We start from the raw sequence: 16,537 nt of genomic DNA on the forward strand, positions 1-16,537 counted from the left end.
CATGCCATTGTTCCGTTGTGGACTTCAAACTTAAGTAAAGTGCTGAAGCTGGGAAATTGGAAGTGAGATTGGCCATAGCAGTGAGCAACAGCATTCTTCCCTGTTGGTAGATATTCACCATCAGTCTTATGTTCGCCACCAGATGGCGATGAGAAGCAACAGGGAAGAGGGAAAAAAGCACTGGCTGTTTTCTCTCTCCTACTTTTATTCACCCTCTTATTTCTCACATTCTCACTCTCTCTCACCCTCTTTCCTGCACACTGCCTCCTCCCATCCACTCTGCTCTCCCTCCCTGCACCCCACCTTCCTCCCTGCACCCCACCTCCCTCCCTCCCTCTCCCTTGGCTTCCCACCTCCCCACTTCCCCCTTTTGGACACCGCTTTTTTTCAGCCCTTTCTCCGCCCCTGCGCACACACATACCCACAGTCCAGAGGAATGAAGAGCTCGGGGAGGGCGGGGTGACCGCATTGCTGGCGAAAGTTGAAGATGAGCAAGAATGAGAACGTGAGAGATAAGAATTTGAAGCTTTGAGGGAAGAAGTGTCAGCAATTTTTTTTCCCGGACAGGCATTGAGACATGTTGGAATCTGGCATTTTTTTTCCTCTCTCACCAAGGTATTTTGGGGATTGGATAAGAAGTTGGCACAACGCAAACACTTCCCTTCAGTCAACTGGCTGATCAGCTACAGTAAGTACACCCGCGCTCTGGATGAATACTATGACAAGCACTTCACGGAATTTGTGCCACTGAGGACCAAAGCAAAAGAGATCCTGCAGGAAGAGGAGGACCTAGCAGAAATCGTCCAACTCGTTGGAAAAGTGAGTATGTTTCTCGGACATGGTTTTGTGAGTCTGTTGTTAGTGGGAAGCATCAGTTGCTCAAATCCATTCCACTTGTAGCTGACCACATTGGAACAGGCAAAATCCAGACACCAAAGGCACAGCCATCTCATTTTGTGTTAAACAACCTTTCTTAAACGCAGGTTCCTGTTGATGTGGGTGGACAAACTTGTCCACGTAGCTGATTGCATTAGCTACCTAGGTCCTAAGCTCTTGAACTCCTTCCCTAAATATCTTGCTCTCTCTCCTACTTTAAAGTGCTCCTTAAAACCTACCAAACTTTTGTTCATCTGCCCTACTACCTTCTTATGTGGCTCAATGTCAAACTTTATTTAACACTTTTGTGAAGCTCCTTGGGATGTTTTACCATGTTAAAGGCGCTATATAAATGCAAGTTGCGGTTGAGTAAATTGACTTATCATTCTTTGTTTGCAGCTCCCACTGTTTGCCTCAAGGTCTTGAAGTTAGTTTTCAAGTTTGCAGCTTTCTTAGAGATAACAGTGTCAGTTTGTCCAACACTTAATATCCCACAGGGCCTGTTGGGTAGCCTCTCACCTCTATCTCACTCCAGGGCTTGAGAACGTACAATCTAGGCTGACAGTTTGATGCTGTACTGAGGGAGTTAAACCGAGGCCCTGTCTGCGATCTCAGACGTACACGATCCCATGCGTGATTCAGAAAAGCCCAAAGAGTTCTCTGGTATCTTGGACAATAGTTGGCTCTCGACCACCACTATATAAAAAATATACTAACGTCTCATCTGTCTGAATGCTGCATGTGAGATTATAAATACAGGCACTGCAAATGGGCAGGAAACGCGTCCTCCGCAGTGCAGCAGCATCGAATGTAGCCTTCATTGTACACGGGTTCTGAGGGTTTTTTTGTGTAATTTTCCTGTCTTCACTCTACAAGATATGTTATAATTGAAAATGAAATCTGGGACTGCTACTGAAAGTGGTGGCGGCAAATTTTCCTCAGGGTTTGGTCGCTCATTTCAAGTGTCTGAATTTTTGTACAGGCATCCTTGGCGGAGACGGACAAAATAACTTTGGAGGTGGCAAAGTTGATAAAGGATGATTTCCTGCAGCAGAATGGATACACTCCCTATGACCGGTGAATGTTCTCCTATGTTTTTCCTCTCCCAATAACCACATGTACTCTGTTCATAGTTAATTGCTTGCAGCATATAGTAGTTTCTGCACAGTGATGAAAGGTTTTGATAGGGTAGAAACATTGTGCTTCCACTTGTGGGGGAAAAAGCAAAATCAGAGACCACCAGTCAGATGATTTCCAAGATGGCAAATAGAGAATTTAGAAGAAATTCCTTTGCATATCCTCTAAAATCCTATGTAATCCTTTACTCGGAGAGTGGTGAGAATGTGGAGCTATCGACCACAGGGAGTGGTTGAGGTGAATAGTAGATACATTCAAGGGGAAGCTGGATAAACACACGAGAGAGAAAGAAATAATAAAATATGTTGCTAGGGTGAGATGAAGGATGGGAGGAGGTTTGTGTGGAGCAAAAACACCACCCTAGACTGGTCGGGTGAATGGCCTGTTTCTGTGCTGTAAGTTTGACATTAAGGAATTGGTGTTGATGAGATGTGGGTTTGTGGCAGTATTTTCCCCCACATTGTGTTTCCTGATTCTTATAGAGCTGATGAAGGCACCTAGAGGGTGGTTTAATGTATAGTCAGAAAAGTCATGTGATTTATCTAACTCTAGCCTCACAAGGGTCTTGAAAAATGACAGTAGTCATTTGACAGTATGACAGCACTGAGTCCTCCTTACAATGATGTATGTGGAGGTGTATTACATTTTGAGAAGCCTTGACGAAGAATGGATGTTGGTAGTTTGGCATGTTCAGGTCACCGGTTAGTCTGCGTTATTGGCAGAGGCAGATGTTCTGGGCACTGACTTGAGAGGACTGGAAGGTTAGCAATTCATCGAACCTGAAGTTGCCAGGTGCACCCGCACATTAAAAGAGAGAGACAGTTTGGAGTGAGTGCATAGACTCTGCCCAGTTCTCGCTTTTCTTTTTCAGATTGGTATCCAGGAGAATTAGTATGGAAAGTGAAATGGTTGAGGATGAGTTTTAGGGGTATGATTAGTTTTTAAAGGCAGTAAGGGCCAGGTTTACAACAGTGAGCAAGGGGCTCAGGGATGAAGGTTGGGTGGACAGGAGCTTGGATAAGAGGGGCCTGAGGAACTTGGTTGTGGATTTTGTGACGTGGTTTTGAGTGCTGTGTTCGGGGAATTGTTGAGTATGAGAAAAGATTTCGAGTGGTGGAGGAGCATGAAAGGTTGCAGGTTGAAGCCTGGCTTTTGGACAATAAAGAAGTGCGTGATTTCCTTGTCCTTGAATGTCTTGAGATGAGAATGGTAGATATGCTGGAAGAATATCAGAGGCGGTAACTTGTGGTGGAGAGAAGTTGGGAGTTCCTGCTCTCCACAGGGCTACCTGTGGATTTGGCTGAGGTTCAGTTGACAGAATTTTCAAAGCCTAATACAGAACAATAATTTTGAAGTTGCCGTCAATATTGTATTGCCCACTGCATTCTTGACGAAGCTGTTCTGATTTCTCCCTCCACCCTCAGCTTCTGCCCATTCTACAAAACTGTCGGTATGCTGTCAAATATGATTGGCTTTTACGATATGGCTCGTCATGCTGTTGAGTCGACTGCACAAAGTGACAACAAGATCACGTGGTCGATTATCCGTGAAAACATGGGCGAGATTCTGTACAAACTGAGTTCCATGAAATTCAAGGTAACTGTTTAGAATAAGCATGATTTCTACCAAAATGTCCTGGGTGCTTCTGTCCCAATTAATTGCCTGCTGACCATTGAACTGCTTGAGTACAGGGAAGGAGATGGAGGAGAGGGAAAAGTGCTGTCATCTCACTACGTCGCAACTATCCTGTTTTTCTGTTTTGATTATGAACCGTGGCTGTTGCTAGTTGGTCTAATCCAACATAAAGCACACGGTGAAAACACTTCCCTGTGCCAAGTGGTTCCTGCTGAGAAATTTAACCCTGTCATTTTTTATTTTGCCTCAAAAATTCAAGGAGGAAGCGTTAATTAATTTTGCGTTTTGGCCATTTCCGACCTTTGGAACCAATTCGAAGGAGTTATGATACCTGATGATATTTCTTGGGCAGTTGGGGAATTTTTTTCTTATGATGAGGAAAATGAGACACTTTCCCATTTCTGGCTTTCATATCAGCAGCAACCACACAAGTTATGCATAGCATGACCAAGCCTGGAGTAAAGCTCTCTATAGTTTGACTAACATTATGCCTCATTCCTTGCTCTGGTCACCCCCTCCCCCATGACTCATTGTATCTTTAAGTACCACTGCCATTTTTACGTTTTCCACACCAGCTGTCTAGCAGCCTCCTTGTGAAACAGGTTTCTATTTGGGCCTGTTCCCATTCAAAATTGGTCTGAGACGGCCTAACTTTTTTTACAAGTTGCTGCATCCTAGAGATGCAGGGGATCTTTTTCTTCCATCAGTATGGGCTGGAGTCGAACCTTGTGCTCTGGAGATGTTTAATCAACAGTGGTACTTGATTCTTAGTAATAGTTTGATTCTTCAGTGGATGTGGTTTTTCAATGACCCTGGAACCATCCATAATTCAATCTTTGTATCGCCTCGATGTACCATAAAAATTAGAATCCATTTTAGCATCAACGCCTCCCCCCAAACTCCCATGTGGAGGTATAGAGCCAATTCTGCATTCCCAGCAAGGAGCACGGGTCAGAGAATCACCACTAGCGTTAACCTCTTGGTGACTACATTTCATTACATTTAAAGTGGAATAAATCTCAGCCAAAGAGTGGCCAATAAATTGGTCCTAAGTGGACTGGTTGTGCATTCCAATGATTTCACTCAAGGGGAAGACTTTGATAATGTCAAACAATAGGAAAACCTGGGTCCACACACTTGCTGTTAATTGGAGTTATAGTGTGAGTCTACTGTTTTCACTAACAAAACTGTGGTTTCTCATGAGATTCTAACTGATATGAGCTGCAGCTGCTTTTGCATGCACCAGGCTGCCCATTCAGTATGCTGATGTGTTGTCTGAAGTATGGGAAGTATGGCAGAGGTTGTGAAATTTCATTTTGAGCAATAGCATCTTAATGCAAATACAAAAAGAGCTGCACTTCATGGTTTCAGTTCTGTTTAACAAGCTGTCTGTGGCAATGTTTCTGAGGAGCAGCTGAGTATAGCAGACTTGCAATAATCAAAGGAGAAGTAGATCGGATCAGAACATGGCCATATAATGTAACGCTGAAGTGTACTGTTAACAAGGGATTTTGGGCTGTTCATTTAATGCTTGCCAACTCTTATGTTATGACACAGCAGTTGGTAAAGGCTGAGTTGTTTATATCCCAGAGGGAAACTTGAACAATTGTCATAACCTATATTTTCAATTGGTATAAAAACAGAAACAGAAATACCTGGAAAAACTCAGCAGGTCTGGCAGCATCGGCGGAGAAGAGCACAGTTGGCGTTCCGAGTCCTCATGACCCTTCCACAGAACTAAGTAAAAATAGGAAAGGGGTGAAATATAAGCTGGTTTAAGGAGGGGGGGGGGGTGGTTTTGTTAGGACAAGAAGCCAGTAATAGGTGGAGATAATCAAAAGATGTCACAGACAAAAGGACAAAGTGGTGTTGAAGGTGGTGATATTATATAAAGGAATGTGCTAATTAAGAGTAGAAAGCAGGACAAACAAGGTACAGATAGACCTAGTGGGGGTGGAGGGAAGGAATATTAAAAGGCTAAAACATAGAGATAAACAATGGGTGGAAATACATTTTAAAATAATGGAAATAAGTGGGAAAAGAAAAATCTATATAAATTATTGGAAAAAACAAAGAGGGGGAAGAAATGGAAAGGTGGTGGGGATGGAGGAGAGAGTTCATGATCTACAATTGTTGAACTCAATATTCAGTCCGAAAAGCTGTAAAGTGCCTAGTCGTAAAATGAGGTGCTGTTCCTCCAGTTTGCGTTGAGCTTCACTGGAACAATGCAGCAAGCCAAGGACAGACATGTGGGCATGAGAGCAGGGTGGAGTGTTGAAATGGCAAGCGACAGGGAGGTCGGGGTAATGCTTGCAGACAGACTGAAGGTGTTCTGCAAAGCGGTCACCCAGTCTGCGTTTGGTCTCTCCGATGTAGAGGAAACCGCATTGGGAGCAACGGATGCAGTAGATTAAGTTGAGGGAAGTGCAAGTGAAATGCTGCTTCACTTGAAAGGAGTGTTTGGGCCCTTGGACAGTGAGGAGAGAGGAAGTGAAGGGACGTTGCATCTTCTGCGGTTGCATGAGAAGGTGCTGTGGGAGGGGGTTGAGGAGTAGGGGGTGATGGAGGAGTGGACCAGGGTGTCACGGAGGGAATGATCCCTACGGAATGCCGCCGGGGGGGTGAAGGGAAGATGTGTTTGGTGGTGGCATCATGCTGGAGTTGGCGGAAATGGCGAAGGATGATCCTTTGAATGCAGAGGCTGGTGGGGTGATAAGTGAGGACAAGGGGGACCCTATCATGTTTCTGGGAGGGAGGAGAAGGCGTGAGGGCGGATGCGCGGGAGATGGGCCGGACACGGTTGAGGGCCCTGTCAACCACCGTGGGTGAAAAACCTCGGTTAAGGAAGAAGGAGGACATGTCAGAGGAACTGTTTTTGAAAGTGGCATCATCAGAACAGATGCAACGGAGGCGAAGGAACTGAGAGAATGGGATGGAGACCTTACAGGAAGCGGGGTGTGAGGAGCTGTAGTTGAGGTAGCTGTGGGAGTCGGTAGGCTTGTAATGGATATTGGTGGACAGTCTATCACCAGAAATTGAGACAGAGAGGTCAAGGAAGGAAAGGGAAGTGTCAGAGTTGGACCATGTGAAAATGATGGAGGGGTGGAGATTGGAAGCAAAATTAATAAATTTTTCCAGGTCCCGACGAGAGCATGAAGCAGCACCGAAGTAATCATCGATGTACTGGAGAATGAGTTGTGGGAGGGGGCCGGAGTAGGACTGGAACAAGGAATGTTCCACACACCCCATAAAGAGACAGGCATAGCTGGGGCCCATGCGGGTACCCATAGCCACACCTTTTATTTGGAGGAAGTGAGAGGAGTTAAAGGAGAAATTGTTCAGTGTGAGAACAAGTTCAGCCAGACGGAGGAGAGTAGTGGTGGATGGGGATTGTTCGGGCCTCTGTTCAAGGAAGAAGCAGAGAGCCCTCAGACCATCCCCGTGGGGGATGGAGGTGTAGAGGGATTGGACGTCCATGGTGAAGAGGAGGCGGTTGGGGCCAGGGAACTGGAAATTGTTGATGTGACGTAAGGTGTCAGAGGAATCACGGATGTAGGTGGGAAGGGACTGGACAAGGGGAGAGAGAAGGGAGTCAAGATAGCGAGAAATGAGTTCCGTGGGGCAGGAACAGGCTGACACGATCGGTCTACCGGGACAGTCCTGTTTGTGGATTTTAGTTAGGAGGTAGAAGCGGGCCGTCCGAGGTTGGGCGACTATCAGGTTAGAAGCTGTGGAAGGAAGATCTCCAAAGAAGATGAGGTCAGTGACAGTCCTGGAAACAATGGCTTGATGTTCAGTGGTGGGGTCATGGTCCAGGGAGAGGTAGGAGGAAGTGTCTGCGAGTTGACGCTCAGCCTCTGCGAGGTAGAGGTCAGTGCGCCAGACAACAACAGCACCACCCTTCTCAGCGGGTTTGATTACAATGTCAGTGTTGGACCTGAGAGAACGGAGTGCAGTAAGTTCAGAGAGAGACAGGTTAGAATGGGTGAGAGGAGCAGAGAAATTGAGACGACTAATGTCACGCCGACAGTTCTCAATGAAAAGATCAAGAGAGGGTAAGAATCGAGGGAGGGGTCCAGGTGGAGGGAGAATATTGGAGGTGGGGAAAAGGATCCGTTGAACGGGGAGAGGACCCCTGCCCAAAGAAGTGAGCATGGAGACAAAGACGGCGGAAGAAGAGTTCAGCATCGTGCTGAGCCCGAAATTCATTGAGATGAGGGCGTAAGGGTATGAAACTAAGTCCTTTGCTGAGCACTGAACGTTCAGCATCGGAGAGGGGAAGGTCAGGGGGTATAGTGAATACACGGCCGGGGCTGGGATTGGAAGACGGTGGGGACAGATGGACAGGCAGGGGTGGAGGGTTCTGGATGGGTGTTGGTGTCGATGAGTTGTTGGAGCTTGCGTTCCTTAGCACTTGAGAGAAAGAGAAAAAGTTTCTTATTGAGGCGTCGGAACAGAAATCGACAGGTATTTCTGTTTCTGTTTTTGTTTTGGATTTACAGCATCCACAGTTCTTTGCTTTTATTTTTTTTCAATTGGTACGTTTGAGATGCAGCTCTGAATTCAGAAATAAAACTATCAAGCCTCAAGAGGTTTTTTATATAAAACTAAATTAAACATTTATTAATTTAGCAGAAAATTAAACACATACACATGTCTACAAAGTACTGCCATAATAACTTTTAAACAAATCCCCAAATTAATCACTCCGAAGTAAATCTTCACCGAGTCAACAATAACCCATCGACTTTAAACAGACACCAGGCGAAGCACATTTGACCTTACGATTTCAAAATGAGGTTTCCTTGCAATTTGGTTCCTTTGCAGACAGTTGTAGGCTTACAGGCTGGTTAGATGTTAAATGCCTCTGACTCTCTCTCACAAACCCCTTTCGGTTTATACCTAGCTTTCCCTTTGAATGTAAATTTTCCATTGTATTACTAGGTTTTTTTAAATTTTATCTCTCCTAACAATAATCCTTTCATTCCACCCATTTTATTAGTAATATAAACACATTGCTTGGTGTCTCCTAGCTAGGTGCAAGATTTTACCCATTCTTTTGAATGGTTTATTCAACAAATGCAAATATACTCTTTATCGTCTATCCTTACATTTATCTAATTAACATCTCAAACTACTATATATCAAAGCATCCAGACTAGCTGGCTTTAATCCAATTAAGCCCCACACAGACACAGACCCTACTACACGTCCAATTTAAAAATAATTTCCAATAACATTATAGACATTAATCTTTTCATGATACTTAAAAATTATTTAAACAAAGAATTCGGAGTTTTCTAGCTCCGTTCATGATCTTGGAGTGTCCCAAAGCTGGTCACAGCTGAATGTACAGTGAATATGATATTAAACTCGACCTCACTTGTTGCAGTGCTTTGCCACTTAAAATGAAAAGATGTCTTTCAGCCTGAATGGCACAGATTGATATGAGTATTCTTTCTTTCCAGGACCCAGTGAAGGAAGGAGAGGCAAAAATCAAAGCAGACTACATGCAACTTTTTGAAGACATGCAAACTGCATTCCGTAGTCTAGAAGACTAAAACCAGTTGTTTCTGAGAATACTTTAAACAAAATCCGGTTTGCCCAGTATTTATAGCTGTGTTGTTTCTTGTTTTTTGTTTCCTTGCATTCCTTTTCTACATTTAACATCTTAATAGTTTTGATGTATTCAATGTAGAGTCATTGGTTCACAACTCAGATGGAGTTTGATAGGGTTAGTTTATTCTGAATGTCCTTGTAGAAGGGTGGGATTTGCTTACCAATAGTGAAAACAAATGTCAGTATTGTGTCTCTGCCATAACTGGTATTGTACACCCTTTGTTTCCTGTAACGAACAAGTCAAGTTCACTTTTAAACCATTGCAGAAACAAGTGTGACCGCCTCACTTTATTTTTTAAATGTAAGTCAATGGCAAATATGCATTGTGAGGTGTCCATGTATACATAAGCGTCTGTATATATATTAAAAATAGGTATCTGCACTATTGCAATCATAAAGCTCTAGCCTTACCTTTGGATTCTCATCAACTGAATCCAAAACATTCAGAAGTAATCCTATTTTGGCATGAAATACCACAACACGGTTCTTGATGTGTAAAGAAACTCTCATGACTCTTTGCCAGAGCACAGCTACCATGGGGAATGCAGTAATAGCAAGCAGGATTACCAGCTCCAATCCTAACAGCATCACCAGTAACTGATGCTGATGGACACTGTTGACATGCATGCAAAATTTAGCTTGACAGAATTTAGTTAACTTCCATTAGATTTTCATTAGTGTAGAAGGGAACTGAACCAGTCCATGCAACACCAATTTCAAACCTTGCAACAGAGCCAGAGACCTCTTGTCCTACAAATTAAACAAAATAACTAAAGGCTAGGTTCTAGAGCTTAGGTTATATAAGCTTTGCATCCTTAACCTTGATCTACAGCGGAATTGTGCACCAAGCTCTTGATTTGGCTTTCTCAGTACTAGCCTCATTTAGAATCTCTACTTTGACTTGTATTTGAAATTATTACCAACTGCTTTCTAAATTAAACTGAAAATTTTCTTAACCTGGATCTTTTGGAGTCTTTGCAATAGAAAGCAAACATCTTCATCCTTATGAAGCTGACAAGCCAAATACTTGACTGTCATCACAGAGGAAAGGAAAGGCTGTCATCATAGGGGAAAGCCAACCTGTGATTTGAAAGGGTCAGTACACAACAGTTTGTAATAAACTTGCTTTATTGGGTAATGAAACTGATTTCAGGGCAAGTTGTGTGTGCGTAGAGAGGGACTCAGAAAGCCAACTGTACTGAGTACTGCACCAGGTTCAGATGGTAATGTATGGAGTCAGTTGATCAGAAGTATGCTCAAGATCCAATTTTATTGCTTTCCTGCTGAAAAAATAATAGAGGTGGAAGGTTGTGTACAGGTTACAGGTTCATGTTGGAAGACGAGATTTCAAAAAGGTTAAACTATATATTCTAACATGCAGTAAAATGTCAGCACTCCAACATGTACGGAGTCAATGAAGTTGAGGGAAAATTGTCATGGTAAGAAAGAATGTAATGATGCTAGAGTGATGTAAATCAGGAAAGTGTTCATGTATGTTTTATAAAATAGAATGATGGGCTCGAGGGAGGGATTTTGAAACAATTAGAAGCTTTACATGGTACATTGTACCTGCCAGTATTTGAGTTCTACCTCCCAAGAGTGCGGCCCTGACCCTTAGCCCAGAATGTTCCTAGGTGTGGATAACATATTTTCTTTTTCCCCCCAAGACAGTTCTGGTTTGTGGGGTGTGACTGGTTTGTGCCTGAAACACTGCACTGTGGAATAAGCTAGTTGTATCAATGACCTAGTCTGTCAGTTAGTATTGTTAAGGATCTCCAGTCCTATAATAGGATATTTCATTTTGGAGATACTGGTGCAGGAGTTTAGATTATCTAGTTTGCACTGCTAGTTTGTCTAATGGAAGGAAGGTGAGTTCACTGAATAGCCATTATCAGAGATGTGTAGAATGTTAAAATCTTATTGCATTTTATTAGGTGCGGTTAAAATATTGTAATTACAAATTTTTCGGTTCTCATAGGGATGCAACTGTTGCGCTTGCCTAATAATGGATCGCTTCGGCTTTATAAATTATTTCATATTCCATCCGCCTTATGTTTGACTTTTGTCACTCTTCATTATGCTGCCCATAATTTAGTTGTGGGGTGATGGGAATATACTGGAGGAGATGGGTGATATTTGTAAATGTAAACCAGTAATGGGTGGGAAATACACGATGTATGAACATCAAGCTACAGCATAGCTCCCCGGAGTAAGGGAAGTGCAGCTTAGTTTTAGTTTGGGAAAACATTCACTGTTGCTTAATAAATATAGTGCTAACATTTTACTGCATGTTAGAATATATAGTTTAACCTTTTTGAAATCTCGTCTTCCAACATGAAGCTTATTAGAAAGTTCACTATCGCAATTTGCAATTATTTATTATGGAGTCTTCTAAAAATATTAAGGCCATTACAATGCATTAAGTCTTGTGCCAGTTGGATAAATTATCAAAAAAAATAATTTGGGTTGGTGTAAATCTATTTAAATTTTCAATATTTGAGATTTCTTAGATTCCTTTGCATTCAGTCCAGTTATGACCATTTTGAGCTTGCAAGGTAGATCAAAGCAAGAGAGTTCCCTTTGAACCAACTTTTAAGATATTAAATTGTGCAATACCTGTGGAAATTAGGAAATAATCCGTCAATTTTGTTTAAGCTTGGCGGAGGAGTCTGGCTCTGATTGGTTTATCAGTAAGATGCAGTAATTCATTGATTTAACTTAAAACCACTTATGTTCGTAATCCATGTTGTCCTAGGAAAAGCAAAGGAAATGTTCAAGTCCATTTTGTAAATAATTTTGAATTTGGTACTTTCAAACAGCATTCCTTCCCAAAATAAATTTTAAAGGATGTCAATGCAACGGCACCTTTTTGAAGATTATATGAATACTTTCAAATGAATTTTGGAGAAAAAAAATCAAAGGAAGCAAGGCAGTGCAAATCCGTTTGGTCTCTGCTTACCAGTGCCTAGAATGTTATGGCTTTAGCAAGAAAGGATGAGCATCTCCAGGGATGATGGTCTGCAGCAAATGAAAGACATTCTATACATCTGGAACATAATAGGCAGTTTCTTCAAATAACATCATTTTCATAAGCAGTAAATGCATGTAATTCTGCTTCCAGTTGTGTGAAAATGGGCATTCCCTCTGATCAAATTCATGTTAAAAGCCTTGTAATGCAGCAAATAGCAATGAAATGTGGGTGTAATTAATAATTATCTTGCTGTAAAGGGTATTGGAATATATTGGGAATTAAAGCAGTGATGCAATTGTACATTGTGATTAATGTAAGGCAATAATTCAAGTTGTATTTTTCCAGTTTTGATGGTAAATTTCACTGTTCAGTAAATGATCTTTGTGCACAGGATGGTTACATTTTCATATTTGTTTGGTCATTGTGTAAAATTGCAAAAAATAATAAAAACTAATAAAGTTACAATGGTGCCCCATAGTTACGTTTCAAGTGCCTGACAAATTGACCCTAGGGTCTCTACTATTTATCATACATCTGAATCATCTCAAAGGTTAAGTTAATTTTTAAATTGTTGTTGAAGGTGTCTGATTCCAGTAATTTGGGAATCTGATCTTTCAAGGTAAAGGCTATTCAAAGATCTAGATTGATCACAATTCCTTTAAGGAATTGATACTAAGGGCTGGGGCTTGTCCCAATTAGTTGGTTCCTAGCGGGGGTGAAACTTTCTGCCTTTGCATGTAACTGAGGTTTTCTGCAGTGCCTCTCAACTATGTGAGGCTGGTTTACAGTAGTAAAACTGGTAATTGCTGGGATAGAGGTAAGTTGAGTTCCTGTGTTTTAAATGCCTTCAACTAATTAAAGGGCCACAAGCATTTTGTCTATTCTGGAACCACAGCACAGCATGTGAAAGGTTACAAAGAGGAAGGAACAGCATTGGGCAGTAAGAGAGAAGCCAGCAGTTGTAAGGGCTTTCTGATGCATCAATATTCTACTGACTGAAGCCGGTCTAGAGAGGATGGAAGTCTAGGGAGTGGGAGCAGGAAATCCCACAAGTGCATTATAATCACCTGCCTGAGGAGGAGTGTAATTGGTACACTCACTTCCTTCATCATTCATCTCTTGCAATGTATACGGTTATGTACAACAAAAGATAATGCAACTGGAGGAAGAACAGACAAATTCCAAAATTTGAATGCAAATGAAGCTTTGCAGTTTGTTGGATAATCCACAGGAGATGTGAGAGATGGGGAAATAGGCGTAATGCCAAGAGCAGATTGGTGAAGGCAGAGAAAGAGAGAAACACAGGTAGTTTCAGCTTCATGTCAAATATTGAAATATGTAAAAAGGGATTAACTGAGCCATTATTTCCTCAGATGACTGTTTACACAGCTTAAGAATTTTTTTGTGTTCTCATCTGCAAGGGCGGTTTGGAGGAGGAGAATATATCTGAGGAGCAGCCAGGTACTTTAGCTTTGTAACGCCTTCAACTCCATTGCGGTGTTTTGGGTGTCCCAGAAACCAACACAGACACATGTACTTGTTTGCAAGTCAGAACAGTTCTCACTGGGTGAAACAGAATCTCAGCAAGCTTTAGGACCTGGAAGTGGAGGAGAGAGCATCCTGCTCCTCCATGAAAGCTGGATAAGTGCCTGTCTTCAGTCTATGGACCCTCATCTCAGGGGCCGAGCCTTCGAATGCCCTATCATTTAGACAGAATCAATCGTGAGCACGTGGTGTATGAATATTCACATTCAGGTGAAGGGTAAGCATGAGAAGTCTTGCATGCGTTTGCAGTAAGTCTGTCAAGACATGTTGAGATGGAGTGTTACGATCAAGGGGATATCTACAGCAATTAAACCACTTAATGTCTTGTGTGTTTTGAGTGGCAGCTACCAATTTTTAAATAGATGCCTTGAAGGTCAGGCTGAAAATGAAACTTTCACAGGATTCCAACACTTAGGATTATTCTGTCTGTTTTCTCACTGGCCCAACACAAGTCATGGTAAAGATGTATGGCTTCTCCCATGCAAAATAATGAGCTTCCTTCCTTATGGAGCCTTCCAGTATTAGCACATGCAGTTTCTTCTTCATTCTTACAAAATTATTTGGTGAACAGGATTCAAAAAAGGTCAGATTAATAGTATTTATTCACATATTCTTTATTATTCACCCTTCAGCTATAAAATAGAGATCAATTTCTTCTGACAGGAAATCACTGGCACTTAGTCTTTACAATTCACCAGGTGATTTACTAGGTCTAGGAGCTCTCAACCTAGTGCTAAACATTGACTCCTAGGTAGAAAGCTGTCAGGACTACTCCAACTCAAGAGAACTGATATTTGCCAATGGTGTATGAGATCTCAAATTCAATAATTGTAAGGTGAAACTATATGTATTTTGCAAAGACATTTAATATGGAAAGATATGAAAGCAAAGCATCTCATGGTAGGCAGGTGTGTGAATGGTATTTGGAACTCTTGTCATGCCCCAGCCCCCATACAAATACATGGTATCTCCCTATCCAGAGCAATATATAGGGCCTCATTCTGGTGCCAGGCTTCTGTTGTCTGTCTTGGAATTGTTCTATTGCTGGTAAACCAGGAAAATATTATTCACTGTCTAATTTGGTGGTTCTTTGGTTAAAGTAGCAGTGTTACGTTATGGGACTAGCAATCCAGGGGCCTGGTCTAATGATCCATTGACAAGTTCAAATCCCAGCAAGGCAGCTGGGAAACTTTAAATTTGGTTTAAATAAATCTGGAATAAAAAGCTAGTATTAGTGACCTTGTAACAACTAGATTGTTGTAAAAACCCATCTGGTTCAGTAAAGTCCTTGAGGGAGGGAATCTGCTGTCCTTGCCCTATCTGCCTATATGTGACTCCAGATCCACAGCAATATGGTTGACTTTCATCTGCCATCTGAAATAGCTCAACAAGCCACTTGTCAAGAAGATGACTCACTACAACCTTTCAAAAGCATTGGAGATGGGAAATAAATGCAGACTTTGCAGTGACACTCGCATCCTGTGAATGAATTTTAAAATTATCTCTCCCCACGCAAGCTGAGGTGGGATATTTTTTGAGAAAAGATGGAAAATTTGTAATGAAAGTTAAAAGCATCACTTGTTACCATGCTTTTTGCAGGGTTAACTGCTTACAACATATAACCCCTACTCCTAGTTCCACACTGACCAATGTAGCCTCATTAGACACTGACCAGATACTACAAAACATCTGTAGTATTCAAAACCTATCTACTGAATTCTTCTATCTTTCTCCCTCTCAGTATTGCTTGCCCCAGTGTTTAAAGCTATAGCCAATTTCATGTTGACCTTGTGCCACAGTGACTAATGAGAAAGTGTGTGGCTATTCTTCTAGCAGTACCTCCACCCCCAGCATAATCACCTTGAATCTGTTACCATCAGTGTCAACTTTATTAATTTAGACGGTAATCACATCTGTGGATTTTTTTTTCAATGAAAAGTTACTCTGTGATTTTATGCTGTTTATTTCGTACCTGGTTAGGTTTTCTCACTTGAGCTCACAGCTCCGACATTGCTAAACATATTGTTTAATATGTTTAAACATATCCACCTTACTGACATAGTAGGAGTCTTCATTTTACCAGGCTTTTCAGAATGAAATATTTGGTTCTTTAGGAGGACTTGAGAATTAAAACTAACTTCAAATGGATATTAGGGCTCAGTAATAGTAGCACTGGCAACGTTAGAGTTTTTATGTTTCTTGAGAAAGCTACTGGGTAAAAGATTGAGATAACATGGAAGCCCAATAATGAGCATGGATCACCTAAGATCCAAACACTTGTGAGTCCAATATCTTAAGTCAAAGACAGCTGCAAAGTAGAATATGTTTCATTTGGAATGGCCATTGTTAGCATCACATGACTGAAGAAATCTCACATTTAGGGTGAAGGGGAGAACAGAGGAGGAGGAAAGCTGAATGTAAGAACATCCATCTTATCAACTAACTCAGACAGTGGATCAACGTTGTCAATTTCTGAACTAAGCTGGAGCAACTTGAGCTGTAGGAAAAGACAAAAAAATCATGAGCATTGGTCACTAGCAGAGAAGAATGCTGTAGGGGAACACAAACATACTAGGCATAGCTAGTATAGTCACTATAAGAGGAACTCTAATAAGACTGTTACTACATCATCTATATTCCAATTGGCCTATACACAAACCTGTCTATTTTCTATTTGTATACTTCTGTTTAAATACATTATCAGTTATATTTGAGCTACCAGGTCCAACAGATTGAGGCAGTTAAATGATCAGT

At 41.7% G+C, this 16,537-nt stretch overlaps 1 protein-coding gene across 1 annotated transcript in view; it reads left to right on the forward strand.

Annotated features, from left to right (window-relative positions):
- atp6v1ab (ATPase H+ transporting V1 subunit Ab) overlaps positions 1-12,626 on the forward strand; it is a 36,040-nt gene extending 23,414 nt beyond the window's left edge. The window contains exons 12-15 of the mRNA XM_078546061.1: positions 616-819; positions 1,859-1,953; positions 3,438-3,609; positions 9,117-12,626. Of these exons, the coding sequence (XP_078402187.1) occupies positions 616-819; positions 1,859-1,953; positions 3,438-3,609; positions 9,117-9,209 (564 nt within the window). The 3' untranslated portion in view covers positions 9,210-12,626. The remainder of the gene's footprint in view (positions 1-615; positions 820-1,858; positions 1,954-3,437; positions 3,610-9,116) is intronic.
- Positions 12,627-16,537: the final 3,911 nt, after the last annotated feature.

This window comes from Cetorhinus maximus, chromosome 7, assembly GCF_964194155.1.
Source record: "Cetorhinus maximus chromosome 7, sCetMax3.hap1.1, whole genome shotgun sequence".
In the NCBI taxonomy this organism is placed as follows: domain Eukaryota; kingdom Metazoa; phylum Chordata; class Chondrichthyes; order Lamniformes; family Cetorhinidae; genus Cetorhinus; species Cetorhinus maximus.